Here is an 18,418-nt window from a genome sequence, read left to right as displayed (position 1 = left end):
TGTGCAAAAAGACACACCTGAAGCTGTTCAGGACTAATTACACAGACTTTTTATACATCTCTCAAACACACACACGGCTGAGTCTTGTTATACTGTTTTTGAACATTACGACGTGTTCACCTTTGATACATGGTTCACGCTTTGAAGTATGTATCAAAAAAACGATACATCTCGCAGTAAAGCAGTGTAGCGGAGCTTGATTCGTTTTGCCATAATCACGTGACCACTGACGTCCGAAGCTTCATTTTCGCTTATACCCATGTGACTGCTTCAAATTTTGATTCAAAGGTTTAAACACCCTCATGGTTTAGTAAAGTGTATAGCGAGAGATTAGGCTTCAATTACATACATTTCTAATGTTTCAAAACACTTCACCGATCCCACACACCAGTAATTAAACTAAAATACAATACTAATTTATAGTAAAAAGTTTCTGAACCATGCTAAAGTGTATTAGCATATCTTTTACAATCTTAAAAGAAAACCACAGAATATCGTAGTATAGTGTATAACTGAGGCCAGCTGGGGAGTGCAGCCTGAAAGCATCACTCTCATAGCTTCCTCCAAGAGCATTCGCCTCCCATGCAGGAATCGCTGGTTAGACCTGAGTTTGGAACGAGAGGGTGGGTAAAGGTCCAGTTGGGACACGATAAATGTAAATTCTTTTGAATACCTTGGATTTTACTAGGTATCGGTGGTGTAATGTAACATATCTAAACTACAGTAATTGAGTAATTTGTTGTTGTTTACTGTTGTTGTATTCCTACATGAATGAGTTGGTCAGTTGTGAACATTTGACATTATTGCAACACAGTGCTTTCCCAAACTTTATCCAGAAGTGATCCTCATCGAGCTCGGATTTAGATAGCTTCGGGTAACTAACCTTTTTCCGATACAATTGAGCCGAACGCTTCACTGGTTCAGAAAGCTTAATTTCACCATCACTACTGATTGTGACCGTTGCTTGTCTGACCTTTCTAATAATCCTGAGCTTAGATCCGCGCCTCTGTTGTCAGCGTTTTACATACATTTAAAGAAGACTCAGCCATGTGTGTGTGTTTGAGAGGTGGATAAATAGTCTGTGTAATTAGTCCTGAACAGCTTCGGCTGTTTCTGTTTGCAATAATGGGGATCTCGGCCCGGTGCGTGAGTGATGCTTGACTGGGTATGTCAGGTTTGGAGTTCTCCAGAAATCAGCATGGGCTAGAGGTTACTGAGTATCGGTAAAATATTAATTTCAAATATGATTTTTGAATGTTTTGCGTTAGACATTTGTATTACATGTACTTTACATTTACATTTAATTTTTGTAGATGCTCCTTATACAAAAATAATGTAAAAACCTTTTTAAGTATATTAACCATAAGGTTTCAAAAGAGCTTTTTCTGTGTGAAGGCAGGGTGGCAGAGTGTGTGTAGAAAATCGACAGCCTAAATGCACCATCTGGGATTACATTTAACCACAAAAACATACAAAGACATAACAGGCTCAAAAAAGGGAAGGGAAAAATCAAAACCAGGGTAAATGAGATTTCTAGACCATTTCATAGCGGTGTGATCATAAATAAATCACATATATGTATGTCTTCAATCAAAACAACTGTCATCTGAAATATGAAAAATACATATGCTATTAAAAAAGCACTGCTAAGAAATGGTCAATGATCTCCAGCAGGCACAGCGAGACAGGCAGGATTTGATGGCACATGGGAAGGAACAGGGCAGCTGAGATTGGCTTTTTTACATGTCCATCAAAGAAATGCTCACCCTTCTAAAACAAAATGGCTGCCAGTGAGGCTATGCCCAAATGCCCTCCTCATCATCCTATTGGTTAAGAGATGGCAAGGGTTTAGCCAAGTGCAGCATGGGAAAAAAGATCAGGTTAGTATGCGAAGAAATCCAAGTAGAAGCGACCTGTAAGCGCAAACGCAAGATCAGCTTTCAATGTATTTGACGTAAATAATAGCATTACAACGTTGATCCTGGATCTGCGCTTAGGGACAGTTTCTACAGTCATGAATAAGAATAAAATCCATAGGGTTGAGAAGTCATGATCAATATGAAGGCAGTAAAAAGGAAATGATGGCAGTTGCATTGGAGGTGAGAGCAGCTTCACGTTATTTACGATAACATGACTGTAATGGAAACGGACAACAGCGCGTTCATTTCCAATTCAGTTTCCGCTATTTAATGTTTTATTAATGAGTATGAAACTGACCACACCTCCAATTTGTCTTTCTTCGGCTTGCTGTCAAGTTTAAGCTCCTATGAATATGAGATAAGCAAAATACAGCAATGGTACTATTATTTCCTATTCAGCCATATTGAATTGAAACTGAACAAAACAAAAAGAGCTGATGACTGTAGTAAACTAATTTAAAGGAACAGTTCACCAAAAATGAACACACTGTTATCATTTACAATTTGTTCTAGAAAACAAGTCACACCTTACTATAAATTACATAAGTGAATACATGTATAATATCATTCATAAATATAGCTGCAAGCTGTAATAAAGGGGCCAAACACATCAAAGGCAGATGAGGAGCAAAGCATAGCAGGGATGATCAGACAACAGGCGATTTAATGGCTGAAAAATCATATTATGAATACAGTCACTACTAGTATGGTTAATGGTTTATCAGCAATAAGTGGCTCTGTTACCAAATTGATGTGCTGTGGTTAGTGTAAGTGACCATGGCTTTGTAATGATCCAGGCTCATGTCTACTTTGGTGAGCTTTTTATTGATCTAGTTTTGGACGTTATTCAAGAATTGTTTGACTAAACAGCTTAAAGGTGCTGTATGTACGTTTTTCACCTCTAAAGCATATACATACCATACTATGTTTGCAGATATTTAACAATGTTTATAACATATTTGTGTTTCTGAAAAACATTGCTAAAGTCAGTTATTCTTCTTTGAAAAAGTGCTTTCTGTGCCGGAATGTCTGTCTTTGTTTTGGTCTCTATAACCAGCCCACTGCCAGTTTACCCAATTATATTTCAGTACCCAGGGCGGCCTTGGTGGAAAACTGTCTATTTCATTTCTGTCATGAAGGCTTTTAATGTATGTGTCCTTGGCCAACAACACGAGAAATATTTAAATTTAGCCATTTAGAAGCGAGAAATAAAAGCTGTTTCTAAAAGACTAATGTTTAGAACAAAAATTATTTTTAACATGGAAAATAATACTTCGGTCGTGTCATGGATTGTAGTTAGGACACTGTGTTAGCTTGATAGTCAGGCACGCTTGGTCTGGTTGGTGTTGTCAATCTGGCAACCTGCATTTGCGTGGAGTTATCAGAGGGGAGGCTGGGTAAAAAAGTATTTTGAATTAGGAGTACAATACCAAAGACTATAGAATACATAAGATATGTCACTTGTATAATTTTGAAAAAGGAAAAGTGTAACTGTCAATATTGGGAATGAAGCCCCGCCTTCTAGTACTGGAGCCAATCAGCGGTTGCTATATGGCAAATAAAGCTCTGATTCAAGTACAGGATCCAATCAGTGATCGCTATAGATTGACAATTCTCCAAGGGGGGGGCTCAGACCAGACATGAGTTTTTGCACATTTTGTGTGATATGAACATTTCGAAATAATCCTAAATAGACAGTTGTTGTTTAATTTTACTGGTTATTCGTAATCTTGGCAAGGAGTTTTGTAGAATTTGATGTTTTCCCATTCAAACAGAATGCCTGAGCATACTGCCCGAGAGTCGTTTTGAAGATGGCCGCCGAGTGAAATAACTTCCCTTAAAGGCACTTTGACAGTACCTATTTCAACCATAGGGTGTCAATCTTACATATTGCACCTTTGAATTTGACCATTTTTTATTGCATTTGCTGAAGATGATTTGGTTGTACTTGTATGTAAATTCCAAATGGGAATTATAGCCTTCCAAATGAGTGAAAACAATTATGGCTGCCATGTTAAGGTGTCGTTCTAAACCAAATTGCTCAAGACTGCCACTTTGAAGGGCCCTTCAAAAAGTTTGATTTCAAAGCGGTAAAAATAGACACTTCGGGTGTCGGACAGCACTTTCCATTTACAAGGGCTCATCCCTATGCCCTAATCTAACACCCTGTATGAAAAGTTTTAAAAAGTTTTTTTTTTTTTTTACAAGTAGTCAACAAAAAGTTGAGAAGGCTGAGAATGGCATAACTTATCACTGACCTCTGACTCTATCAAGACCAGCAAAGCTACAACCCCAAATCAGAAAAACTTGGGACAGTATGGAAAACAAAAATAAAAAAAGAAAGTAGTAATATCTAAATTTACTATGACTTGTATTTTATTGCAGACAATATGGCAAACATTATTTAATGTGTTTCTCATGATTTTTTATTGTTCTTTTTTTAAGAACACGTTCCAATTTTGGTTCTTGCAACACTTTTCAACAGTAAAGCATTTACTTCTTTGTAATGCTGCCATTCCTTTTCACAACACTTAAAATACATTTAGGGACTGAAGAAACCAAGTGATGAAGTGTTTCAGATGTAATTTTGTTCCTTTTTTCCTGCAAACAAGTCTTAACTTAGGCAACAGTATGTGGTCTTTGTTGTGGGTTTTTGCACGTTAAAATGCTCCACACATTCTTAATTGGAGGCAGGTCAGGACGGGCAAGCCAGTCAAGTACCTGCATCCTCTTCCTCTGCAGCTGGGACTTTGTAATGTGTGCAGAATGTGGTTTCTTGTTGAAATATGCATAAACGTCCCTGGAAAAGAAGGCAGCATGTTGTGTTCCAAAATCTCCATGTACTTTTCAGAATTAATAGCGCCATCACAGAAGCGCAAGTTACCACTGACAAAAGGCCACATCATGACAGACCCGGCCTTTTGGACTTGTTGCTGGCAACAGTCTGGACAATCATTTTCTTATTTAGTCAGAAGCACACAACGTCCATTATTCCCTAAAATACCTAAAATACTGATTCCTCTGACCACAGTACACTTTTCCACTGTGTGACAGTTCATCCTAGATGCCTCAGAGCACAAATAAGTCAACCGCTCTTCAGGACACTGTTAACATAGGGCTTCCTTTTGGCACAGTACAGTTTTAACGGACATTTGTGAATGTACCTAAATATTGTGGTACTTGACAAAGGTTTGCCTAAGTAGTCCGGAGCTATTTGGTGATGTCGCTTATAAATGAATAATGACTATTCTTAATGAAGTGCCACATGAGAGATCAGAGATCACGCAGCTTCGGTTTGCACCCTTGTCCTTTACGAGCTGAAATTCCTCCAGATTGCTTAAATCTTTTAATTATGTTATGCACTGTTGAAGGTGAAATATCCAAATGTCTTTCTTTGAGGAACATTGTTTATAAACATTTCAATCATTTTCTTGTGTGTTTGTTGGCAAACTAGTGATCCTCTGCCCATCTTTGCTCCTAAAGGACTAGACCTTTCTCGGATGCTGCTTTTGTACCAAATCATAATTACAATCACCTGTTGACATGACATGTTTCAGATCACATCACTATTTAACCAATTTATCCGTATTAATAGACCTAAATTATGGGAGACGTGGTGGTTGCCGTAGGTTGTGCTGTCCCCTCACAGCAAAAAGGTCACTGGTTCAAGCCTCGGCTGGGTCAGTTAGCGTTTCTGTGTGGAGTTTACATGTTCTCCCTACATCCGCATAGATTTCCTTCGGGTGCTCTGGTTTCCCCCACAAGTCTAAAGACATGCGGAACAGGTGAATTGGGTAAGCTAAAACTGTCCTTAGTGTGTGTGTGTGAATGAGTGTGTATGGTTGTTTCCCAGTGATCGATTGCAGTTGGAAGGGCATCCGCTGTGTAAAACATATGCTGCAAAAGTTGCCAGTTTCTTTCCGCAGTGGTGACCCCAGATTAATAAAAAAGGGACTAAGCTGAAAAAAGTGAATGAATACTAGACCTAAATTGCTCCTGTGCCAACTTTTTTTGGGAATGTGTTGCAGATTTGACTGACAGGAAAGGAAGTATGTTTACGAATGAAATGAATATTTTGCGTTCATATTGTCTGCAATGAAATTTAAATCAAAATACATTTAGAAATCATTACTTGCTTTTTTATTAGCATTTTCCATACTGTCACAACTTTTTCTGATTTGGCGTTGTATTTTATAAGCTACAAATCCAAAGAGAAAAGATTTTGTGGCAAATTATTGCAAGAACCCTGACCTCTGTTGCGCTGAGCCAAATCTGTGCAACTAACCTCAAGTAATGATTGTTATAAGACACACCCAACACTGACACCAAAAAAAACAAAGCCTCTTGTGCAATTTAATGAGCTTGTTGTTTGCAGATTATTTAACAATGGTTTGACTAATCAACAATTTTCCTGCCAAAATGGTCTAAAGATGATCTGCTTTGATATCCACTCAAATCAGTCCAATTTTCAGGAACTGGCGAAAACAAATTAATTTGAAGAAATCAGAAACAAAAGGGTTACGTTATAACAATAAGCATGTTGTCACTAGAAGGAGCAAAATCCAAATTTTTTTAAAGTTCACATTTTCTTCTATATTAGTATAAAACTAATGAACAAATAATTGTGACATTTCTTATAAATGTCAAGCCTACAAACAAAAAAAATGTAACTAGCGCTGTGTGGAAAATGCACTATAAATACTGACATTCAAAAATTTAAATATTAAAGTCACAGCATATTTCAGACACTAAAATATGTAGCTGTTTACACCTGGTCACAAGTTTTTTCTTATCGGGAAGCTATCTGATCATTAAAAAGATATTAATCATGTCACTCTAACCAATTCAGGAGGTGGCCTGGCATGCATTCTAGAAAAAAACTTGTCTCAGGGCATCTGGTTGTTGAAACCACAAATGTAATTTTTTCTTCTCATAAAATGTAAAAAAATAAATAAATAAACATGTGATCGAGTGTTATTGGCTTTATTACATATTCAAATATAACAGCATAAATGCAGCACGCAACACATAGATGATGGTTTAGGATGTTTGATTTGTTTAATTTTATTTCTTTTTTTTTTATGGGCCATTTGTTAATCATCCTTTGTCCTGATAAAAACTACTAAATTGCTTATAAAATTCCAGGATTTTAACTCTGTAATTGTCAAATTCATAAATGATGTAACTGATTTGGTGGGGAAAAAAACTCAAAATGATGTATTTTAACATAAAAAGTAATTGTGGACTGGATTTATTTTTATTACCTTTTATCAAAGTCTTTGAGGCATGGTGGCACAGTGGGTAGCATGTTCGCCTCACAGCAACCAGGTCGCTGGTTCGAGCCATGGCTGGGTCAGTTGGTGTTTCTATGTATGTGCATGTTCTCCCTGTGTTCCTGTGGGTTTCCTCCGAGTGCTCCAGTTTCCCCCACAAGTCCAAAGACATGCGGTACTGGTGAATTGGGAAGGCAAAAGTGTTCGTAGTGTAAAGAAAGGAAGGGCATCCACTGCTTAAAAACTGGATAAACTGACGGTTCATTACGCTGTGGTGATTTCAGATTAATAAAGGGACTAAGCCGAAAAGAAAATTAATGAATGAAAGTCTTTGACGTGTGAAACAGCATAGCCTTTGATGCATTGTTTTTGCCCCATTGACTTTCATTATAACCACTTTTTTTTATTACAAAACCATGACACTATATAATCTTGCATTTTTGATTGTTGGTGGTTTTCCCTGTTGGGAATGGGTAAAATTTGTAATTTTTACTGTTGATCATCAGTTAGAACTATTATAGGCCTGTGCAAAAAAAGCTTACTTTCTGTGTTTATATGGCGTAAAACAGCAAAATAAAGTGTGTGTATGTGTGTCTGTGAGTGTGTAAGAGTGACCTTTACACGCTTACCTTGATGTGTTGTAAAAATCAAAATATACAGCCAGAACTAAATGAAGTAAATAAAAACAAAGACTGTATTTATGCACCATCATGTGGTTATAATGGAAGTCAATGGGGAAAAACAGCCACCAACAGTAAATTATGAAGAAAAATATAAAATCTATCAATGCATCAATGCCATTTGTTATTAATCTTTCATATGTCCAAGGCTGTGATAAAAGGTCAAAAAATCCAGTCTACAATTACTTTTTATATTGAAAATACATCATTTTGTGTTGGTTTTTTTCCACCAAATCAGTGACATCATTTGTGAATTTGGCAATTAAAGAGTTTAAAAACCTGTAATTTTTAAGACTATTTAGTAGTTTTGATCAGGACTGAGGCTGATTAACAGATTTATGCAAAAAAATTAGAAAAAAATATTCATCTGATGCATTTTTACTGCAGTTTATTTCAGTGGATGTTTTTATTCCTAACATAACAAAAGGGTAGTACATCTGAACAGTGCACTAGGGGTAATCTTTAAGAGATACAATTAGAATGTTAAGTGAATATCAAATGGCAGCTTTCACAACAGAGATGCATCACACAACTGTACTAGCCTATCTCTGTGAATGGAGAGGGAAAATAATAGAAAAGTAGAGTGTTTAGTTTGTTTAAAAGGGGCATAGTTTTTGGGAGAGTAGGTTATACACAAATTAATATCAATTCTTTACAGTTCTGAATGGTGTCTTGCACACAGTTGAAGTCAGAATTATTAACCCCCCTGAATTATTAGGCCCCTGTTTCTGAGAGATTTTTTTTCAACACATTTCTAAACATAATCATTTTAATAACTAATTTCTATTAACTGATTTATTTTACCTTTGCCATGATGACAGTAAATAATATTTGACTAGATATTTTTCAAGACACTTCTATACAGCTTAAAGTGACATTTAAAGGCGTAAGTAGTTTAATTAGGCTTACTAGGCAGGTTAGGGTAATTAGGCAAGTTATTGTATATTGATGGTTTGTTCTGTAGAATATCGAAAATAATATAGTTTAAAGGGGCTAATCATTTTGACCTTAAAATGGCTTTTAATAAATTAAAAACTGATTTTATTCTAGCCAAAATAAAAATTAAAAAAACGCCTTTCTCCAGAAGAAAAAAATATTATTAGACATACTGTGAAAATGTCCTTGCTTTGGTAAACATAATTTAGGAAATATTTAAAAAATAAAATAAAATTCAAAGGGGGACTAATAATTCTCACTTCAACTGTGTCTGTACGACAAAGATAGATGCTTCATTTAGCTTTTCATTAGCGCTGTGCACTGATATTTTACTGGGACACAGGTGAAGAACAAAGCTTCCTGTAGCCTAAATCCAAAATGATTTGTATCCCTAATAATATATACGGTATAGCTTATGTTTCATATAATGAAATAAAATGCAGTGTATCTGATGCTTTACCAATCATAGCGTAGTTAAATGTGCATATAGTGTGGCGTTTAAAGATTGGAATCATATAATCGACACATTTCTGTAGTCAAATGTAAATATAACCATTTTCCCAAACCAGAAAGCTATTCGATCAGAGAAAATGCACAAAGTGACCAGGTGTAAACAGGTCCAGATTCTGGACAAAGCAGTACTCATGTTTTGTAAAAGTTGGGCATATTATGAGAATGAGTAAATGTAACAGGATTTTTTTCGAGGTGAACTGTCCCTTTTGCTGATGTTTGCAGAGGACTGGATTATGACCTGATCAGGTGATTTCGGAGGTTTGTGATTGGTCTGGTCAGGTGGTGTTTTCAAGTATCCATCATCATAATTATCCGCCATGAGCTTCATGCGGTTCTGTGTCTAGGAGAAAAGAGGAGGCACAGATGTAAGGAAAGATTGGGAGGGTAAAAACGGATGAAAACATGGGTTGATTTGGGGTCAAGAAAAGATCAATTAAAAAAAGCACATCAATAGACCTTGTTTATAGACATAAAAGTGCAGCAGTCAAAACAAAGATGTATTTTGTCTAAGTCTTTTAGGTTTTTCTGCAACTTCTGTTATTGTTGACAGAACTCAGATAAACAAAGTAATCTTGAGGACAGTCAGATCCGCTCGGTGACGCAGGCCGTACCTGCTGTTTGAGCTGCTGCACCAAACGGTCCTTTTCTCTTCGCAGCTGAGCCACTTCTTCCTGTGTTTTCTTCTTTTTAGATGAAGAGAGCTCCAGCAAGGCGATGTTAGCATCCTTCTCACTTATGGCAGCCAGAAGAGCCTCTTGTCTGTGGATTACAGTTGATCAAACCAGGTTAGAAACATATTATCATCGAGTAAATCTTTAGGATTATAGTAGCAAAAAAGAGTTTTGTAAAGATTTGAAAAAAAGTGAAAATTTGAAAAAGATTTTGAAGAAATCTACCACTACTAGAGATATTAATTGAAATCAATCGCTTTTTAAAATGTTGCGATTAGCAAGTTTATTATCGCAAGTGGCTGCGAAATGAATATATTTTTTAAATTTCCCCCACCCAGAGCAAATGCATGACCGTCGTCTTTGTGCAACAGTATTACTAGCCAATCGGTTGAGCACACTTTCGTTCGGCCAGAATTGTGCAACAGAACTATGCGGAATTCCCACAATAAAAAAACAATCAAACAGGAAAGTGCAGACGAGTGGGATGATGGCGTGTGCTGCTTCAAAAGGATTAATAGTTTTATTAATATCAAAGAAAAACAGTACGTCAGTATTATGTGGGAATATTTTAATTTCAAATGCAAAGACACCGAACAAAAACAGGTAATTGTAAGAGCTGTCACAGATTTTTTTTCCAGCATGAGGAAATACAACAACCAGCACCTAAAAAAGTACCACAGGCGGCTATAAAAGGAGTGTGATTGAGCTGAAGCCTAAAGACCCCCTATTATGGGTTTTTGAGAATGACCTGCCATGTAGTGTGTAACACAGCTCTACGTGAAGTAAAATATCCAGCTAAGGCTTAAATTCGAAAGTGGACAGTGTTTAAAACTATTGATTTGTTTAAAAAAGATTCGATACATAGAGCTTAAAATCAGTCATCTTGATAATGAGTCTAGCTGTTTCGGCGTGACATCGATACAAAACTTAAGCCCCTCCCAATTGTTGCACGCACAAAGCCGGGAAAATTTAAATCTACAGCCCTGCCCACAAACACTATAGCAGATCCCGGTTGTTTCAAGTCATGAAGACGTTGTGCTCATCTGGATATTACTGGAAGTGTGAGGGAAAGTTAGTGTTATTTTCCATACCCAATGATGAAATTGAAGAGTATGTGATTGAGGATTATTTTTGTAAAAATACCTCAGCATTATAGCCCTAATTTTTCTGAAGAGTGCTTTAGTAATCTACACTCTTACAACGGGGGATTCGTTGGTCATTTGTTAAAGGAAGGATCAGAAAAGACTATTGACGTGTGGGACTTTGTCAGAGCTCGACAGGAACTTTACAGTAACTTTCACAGTTCACGGATCAGTTTCTTCCTCCATTTTAGGTTCAGGTTAGATTCTGGGGTGACGTGACTGAATAACACTGTTGAGAAATCGGTTACTGTGGTGTTAGTAACTACTACGAAGCGTGTTTTGGGCGGCCGATGTGATCGGATCATATACCAATGTTGGCGACCCGGGGGTTTCACAGTCTGTACCAAAATGTTGAGGACCAGGGGGTGGTTGAAATTACGGGAGTTTTCCAGTAAACAAATAACAAAACGGGACTGTGGCGGTAGATAGGTACTGGACACTCCTGGGAAAAACAGTGTTGGCAGGTATGCTCACACATACAGTGTGCACTCTGACTACTTAAATATTGTTTATAAGTCGTGGTGGGCATTTAATTCTGTCTCACGCTGAAGGCTGTTGACCAATCGCAAAGGGTGATCATATGGGAGTCGCTGGAATAATTAGGTAAAATAAATGCATATTATAAGATAATGAAAGTGTTTTTTGACCTTGCATGCATATCAGCCTGTTGTTGGAGACCCTTAAAGGGCACCTAGGTTACCCCTTTTTTCAGATTTAATATAAGTGTTTTGCATCTTCAGAATGTGTATGTAAAGTTTCACCTCAAAACACCCATCAGATTTTTCATTATACCTTTTACAAGATCTATTTTTAACATTTTCCACCAGGGGGCCATTTAGTCGTACTGCACCCTTAAGGATGGTCAGCCCCACCCACCGTTTCTACGTGTCTTTCTGCGCGCCTTAATCTTCTCCCTCGGCTGCATCAGACAACAGACTGACAGACTTAGGAAGAAGATCTCATGTAGCGTTTGTGAGAAATACTACAGTAAGAACTTTACCAATGAGCATTTGTTGTACAGATAAGTCCCACAAACAATGTCAATGTACAAAGTTCACGCGCGTGCACACACATACAGACCGACACACACAGACACACACACTGACAGACAGAGCGCGTTTAGCTTTCCACTTTTTTTGCACGCAAATGTGACAGGATACAGGCTACTGCTGTGTGGATATCTGTTATGTTAATGTACAAAACAAACCTGATTTAACGTCCACAAACCGGGATTGAAGCCTCTTCTTTTATAATTGACACGCGGCTGTGCTGATAAAGTAAAGTTGAAGTGAATCACTGTACTTCATTACACACGTGCACTGTTTTGAAACATTTTAAACATGTGAAACTTACTCTTCATCACATTTGATGATAATTGATTATCCTATCGAACTGAACAAACTTTTATTCCCGACTGCTTTGAACACATCTGGTCTTGTTGACATGATTATACACGTGACTACCAGGACATGCTACGCAAAGCAATCAATTCGGTGGGTGGGGGACCACACTCCTACGTCGCGGTTGCGGTCGGTCTGAAAACCGCTCCAATTGGTCCACTATTTTTATGTTATTAAATTGAAAAAAAAGGACTGTGTGTGTTTATTTCTCCCCAATATGACGGTCTATACACTATACCAACACACATGTCTGTCCAAACAGCTTGAAAAGTAGATTTTCACCATAGGTGCCCTTTAAAACCAAAATATGACTCTTTTTAATGTATAATAGGGGTTCTTTAACAAAAAAAAATTATCGCAAATCAAAAAGAAATCACAATATCTGTCAAAAAAAGCAGCCCTACCTACTATTATTGTTATCATTGTTAAAAAAGTAAATAAATGAAAAATATATATTAAGATATATATTAAGTAATAATGGTATTAAAAAAACAGCAATTATTATTATTATTATTATTATTATTATTATTATTATTGTCATTATTATTATTATTATTATTATTATTATTATTATTATTATTATTATTATTATTATTATTATTGTGAATAAGCCTGACTTTAATGTTATTACTATTTGCACAGATTAAAATGCATTCATATTAGGCTCAATATTTATTAATACAACATATTTTTCTAAACTATAATAAATGGCTGAAATTATTAAAAATCTAATTCTAATGTTAAATATTATTGATTTTATTATCACCTGCAGTATAATTATAGATTTAACACTTTTAATAAACTACTTCAAATTAAGTATATAAAAACACTATAAAATAAAATTGCAAAACACTAATAACACTGGTTGAAATAATTTGATTATTTCATTCATTTTTTGTAGTAGTAGTAGTATTATAATTGTTATTAATATTAGCATATGCCTTATATTTTGTACTTTTTATTATAATATGTTTGTTTATACGTTATTATTATTATTATTATTATTATTATTATTATTATTATTCATCCATTGTCCTTCAGCTTAGTCCCTCATTTATCAGGGATCGCCGCAGAGGAATGAATCAGCAACTATTCCAGCATATGCCCTTCCAGCTGCAACTCACTACTGGGAAACAATTATACACACTCTTTCAAACATAAACACTATGGACAATTACACAAAAAGTACAAACATACCAATAAAATAATAAATGAAAACGAGCAAAACTACATTTTCAAAACCATAATAAACCTGGTTGAAAGGATTCAAGTCCAATGTCAAACTGCACTTTACAGGAGTACTATGGAAATGCTCTTGAAAGCGGTTGACCTCATTGACAATGACCAGAAGTCTTACAACGCTCAGCAGAGCAGATTAAAGTATGTCTGCATTCACAAGTACAAAACACCTCAGCGGAATATGGATTTTGTCAAAATGATTGTGCATAATAGTCTGAGAAGGCCTGAAATAGCTTGTTTATTCTCAGTTTCTCCACAGACTCCCAAGTGTGCAGACAGAAATAGTGCCACGTGCTGAATGAATCATCCTCCACATTTATTATCTCCATGAAAAAACGTGATACTCAGAACAGAAGGTTTTACAGCCTATTTTTCGACCGCGATGTTTACTCTGTATTAACTGATTTATATCATTAACACTCCGGCTTGCCAAAGCTGACCGCAGAGTGAGATCTAATGGAAAATATGGCTGTTTAATGATTTCAAACTGTGAGCTGTTTATTAAGATCTTGGAAGTTTATTATATAACACAAAGTGTGTCTTGTATGCAAATGGCAGATGCAATATTTTTAATTTTTAGAGAGGTTTGTAGAGGTTAGTGCATCGACACATACACTCTGGTGCTCACAGCGACCTGAGTTTGATTCCCGCCTCGTGGACCTATGCTGATCCCTTCCTTCTCTCTGCTCTCTATGCTTTCCTGTCAATGCTCTATACCTTCCTGTCCATTAAGGGTGAAAACCCAAAATAATTATTATTTAAAAAAATGTCACACCAAAAATCATAAAGTTTTGGACACTTTTCTTTCATCTGGCAGCGATTCAAAATTGGGTATCGCATGACTTAATTTCTAATCTGTAAATGTCGAAAGAATTGTGTTGTGGGAAAAGAAAACTTCTCTTTTAGTTGAGAAAATGAGGCAAATGTTTTATTAACATGTAAATCCTTTTATGATGACTATAACTTATAAGCCTTCAAATATTGAATACTGTGTCAGAGATAGAGGGGGGAATGCATGATTATGATATACTGGAACAGAAGTAGTAGAGTCTGGTAAAACGCCATATTTTCTAACAGTTTGAAACAATCAAATAATCAATCTGATGTGATCAATTTAGTATATGAAAACAGCGGGGCTGGATATGAGCTGTTTGTAATTCAGTTTTTTTCGATGGCGACCCAGTGGGTGTATTAGTGGAGATTTCGACTTTAATACCATCTTGCCAGTAGACAAGGGCCCTGGAATTTGCTGACTAGTTGATCGCTGAATTTTGCGTAAAATCAAACAAATGTTGCAACATTTTGTGGACTCCTGAATTTTTTGAACTCCGGGAAGAGTCATTCATTCATTCATTCATTCATTTTCTTTAGGATTAATCTCTGTGTTTCAGAGGTCTCCACAGCGGAATAAACTATCAACAATTCCAGCATATGTTTTACGCAGCGTATGCCCTTCCAGTAGCAACCCAGTACTGAGAAACACCCATACACTCTCACATTTATACACTCATACACTATGGCCAGTTTAGTTCTGATTCATGATTTTTGTTTCACATTTCAAAACATGGTGACGCAGAGGCGCAGTAGGTATTGCTGTCACCTCACAGCAAGAAGGTCACTGGGTCGCAGGTTCGAGCCTTGGCTGGGTCAGTTGGCGTTTCTGTGTGTAGCTAAATTGTCTGTAGTGTATGAGTGTGTGCGAATGTTTCCCAGAGATGGGTTGCGGCTGGAAGGGCATCCGCTGCGTGGAAATGTGCTGGATGAGTTGACGGTTCATTCCGCTGTAGCGGCCCAGAATTTGTAAAGGGACTAAGCCGACAAGAAAATGAATGAATGAATGAATGAATGAATTTCAAAACATCAGTTAAGAAAACAAAGTAAGCATCTGTGATTTTCATGATGCATTATGGGTCTTTACATGGAGGGATGTGTTTGGTGTTTCAGTGCACTGGCCGACTTCCTCACTACTGAACAAAGGAGTTGATTGAGATGCACCATTATTAAATAATGTAAGCTTAACAAAATCATCTGCTGAAGCCTATTGCAAATTTAGATTTTCATAGATACATATAAATAATGTCGCAGATGCATTTTACTGTTAGTGATTACTAACTGCAATAATGACTGTTCAATTATTGCAGATGGCTTATGTATAGCTGCTGATCAGGCATCTATGTATATGATTTTATTCACCCAATGCAAGTGAGTAACACAACAAATCTAGGTATGGGCCAAATAAGAGATTTATTGTGGTTTGTTAATTACTGACTGCTTGCACGTACAGTCATTGAGCTCATGTTGTGCGCAGACACATGAAACTATGTAAACGAGCATTGACAGCCTCATACATTACGACAGGATGGAAGTATTCTAGTGTTGTCATGTTGCCCGCTTTCTGTGTATCATTTATTTTCAATATGAATAACACTTTTGTTTTCATGCTGTTATGTAAGCCAAAGTGGATTTGGTCGTTTAGTAAGTCTTTTGATTTACTGATGGATGATATAGTCATTCAGGAACAGTTTATGTTGGATGTGTAACTTGCTTAAAGTAAAGGGTCTCCAGTTTCACTGTGCAAAAAACTGTTTTATTCCACATAATGCCTTAAAAATCTTTATATAATTTTGTTAATATTTAAGGTCTGTTTCAGACCAGAAGAATCACTGTTCACTAGTGAATCAGTAATTTTGTCACAGTCACCAACAATTTAGGCTTAACAGATTGCACAAATTCTTTGTGTAAAGACATTCATGGACTATAAATTAGGGATGTCCCGATCGGATATTGATAGCGGAAATAAGTCCAATATCAGTCTAAAAAACTATATCAGACTGCGTTAAAAATCTCCGATATAAGCAGTCCGATTTGCTCTAAACTCCGTTACAGCTATTCTATCAAGCAGCGTCCAGAGCCAGCGTGCAAAGCCCACGTGATCATAACACTGCTTGCTAGCAAAGTCTCTTTAGGGTTTAACATGCTCTTCACACTAAGGTATGGTGTATTACGATAGAAATCTAACACACTGAGGATATTAACACCAGCGCTTCCCACACAGAAGACTTTACCTCAGTGGCCCGGTTCTGTGTGCGTGAGAATACTGCTGCAGACCCACAGAGACGCGCTGGACACCTCTCATGACTTTAGCTTTGAGAAGAGCACGAGGACACGTGGAGAAGAAAAGCCTTTTACTAAATAGATTGATCCAGCTCATTATTTAGGGTGACAATACATCCTCTTTTTCCCAGACATGTCATCTATTTGGGACTTTAAAAATGCATTCAGCCAAGATTTCTAAATCGCCTAACATGTCCCGGATTCTGCTTTCGTTTTTTTTAGCAGAGTCTGTCAGTCAGAGTTTAGCAGAGTTTATGCATTACTTTATACGCAAACTTTTTCCGGTGCATCTCAATCTCTCAGCAGCACAAACACTAGAGAGAGAGAGGGAGGGAGGGAGGGAGGGAGGGAGAGAGTAAGGGAGGGAGGAAGAGAGTGAGGGAGGGAGAGAGTAAGGGAGGGAGGAAGAGAGTGAGGGAGGGAGGGAGGGAGGGAGGGAGGGAGGGAGAGAGAGCGGGAGCAGATTTGACCTGTCAGTGGTGCACACGGATAGTAGGAGTGAAATAGTATATTTCTTATTTTTTAGTTCATTTTTTTACTTGAACACACTGAAAAGAAACAGTCGTGTAAAAGGTGTTAAATGCTAAACATCTTTGCTGTTTTAATTGTCTGTTAAATAAGAAAAAGAAATCATTCTGTTGCTGAGGGCCATTACAGATTAAAAGAAAGAATGGTTATACTTTCGAGCAGAAGGAAAATTTGATTAGAGGCATTCCCATATTTAACTCTTCTTTAAAAAGCTCAGAAAGATAAAGTGCTCTGATAAACAGTGTCAGCTTTGCACATCAGTTTGCAGTTCTGTCTCTATTTACATTGCCGTACTTTTCCCATGTAGGGCAGTAGGGTGGAATCTGTGCAATATATTATGCAAATACAATTTATTTTGATAAATAAAATTGTTTTTAAATGTCACATTTTTTTATGTGCTGAGGAGAAAAGGTGTGTTTCAATCCAGCTACTGCAAGTATATTTGTTAAAGATAATATGTGCAAATATTTTATTATAAAATTAATAAGGTTTGGGAACATTGATACAGCCATAATCTTCTTATGATACAAACACAGATTAAATAGATCTGATCATGTAAATTTGTGTACTAACCATACTGCACATTTTCATTAGCTTAACAATAATCCAATAAAAAACTGGATCAAAAATTCATCAAGAAGCTGTGTGAAATTGAAACATTGGACACTCAACCTTTAGCAGTTGTTCAATTAACAATGTTTTTTTTTTCTTATGTCCCTGCTCTCAGCTGTTTCAACTATTTGCTGATGCTGAAAAATAAATAACTGAAGTGACCTTAAATTAGTATTTTACACTTTAAAAAATTTATTTTTGTTTATTCAATTAAGATATTTTTCAGGGTCTTAATATTTATTCTTTAATTCTTTTTTATATATTCTTATGTAAAAGGTTCACATTTATGCAACCAATAGTTACTTTTGTTCTCAGTTTTATCAAGCTGTTCATGAATTCCACTCAACGAAATAGGAAAAAGTAAAGTATTCATGATTTGTGCTAATATCGG

General features: G+C 36.5%; 1 protein-coding gene across 9 annotated transcripts in view; it reads right to left on the bottom strand.

The window, feature by feature from the left end:
• Window positions 1–18,418, bottom strand: part of erc1a (ELKS/RAB6-interacting/CAST family member 1a) — a 90,288-nt gene that overhangs the window by 9,098 nt on the left and 62,772 nt on the right. For 2 of the 9 annotated variants that reach the window (XM_068217369.2, XM_068217370.2), the window contains 3 exons: window positions 9,933–10,080; window positions 9,560–9,661; window positions 1,767–1,823 (listed from right to left, as the gene is read on the bottom strand). In XM_068217369.2, the coding sequence (XP_068073470.1) occupies window positions 1,797–1,823; window positions 9,560–9,661; window positions 9,933–10,080 (277 nt within the window). In that variant the 3' untranslated portion in view covers window positions 1,767–1,796. 9 annotated transcript variants of the gene reach the window in all.

The sequence above is a fragment of the Danio rerio genome, chromosome 25 (assembly GCF_049306965.1).
Source record: "Danio rerio strain Tuebingen ecotype United States chromosome 25, GRCz12tu, whole genome shotgun sequence".
In the NCBI taxonomy this organism is placed as follows: domain Eukaryota; kingdom Metazoa; phylum Chordata; class Actinopteri; order Cypriniformes; family Danionidae; genus Danio; species Danio rerio.
This window is presented reverse-complemented; position numbering and strand designations above follow the sequence as displayed.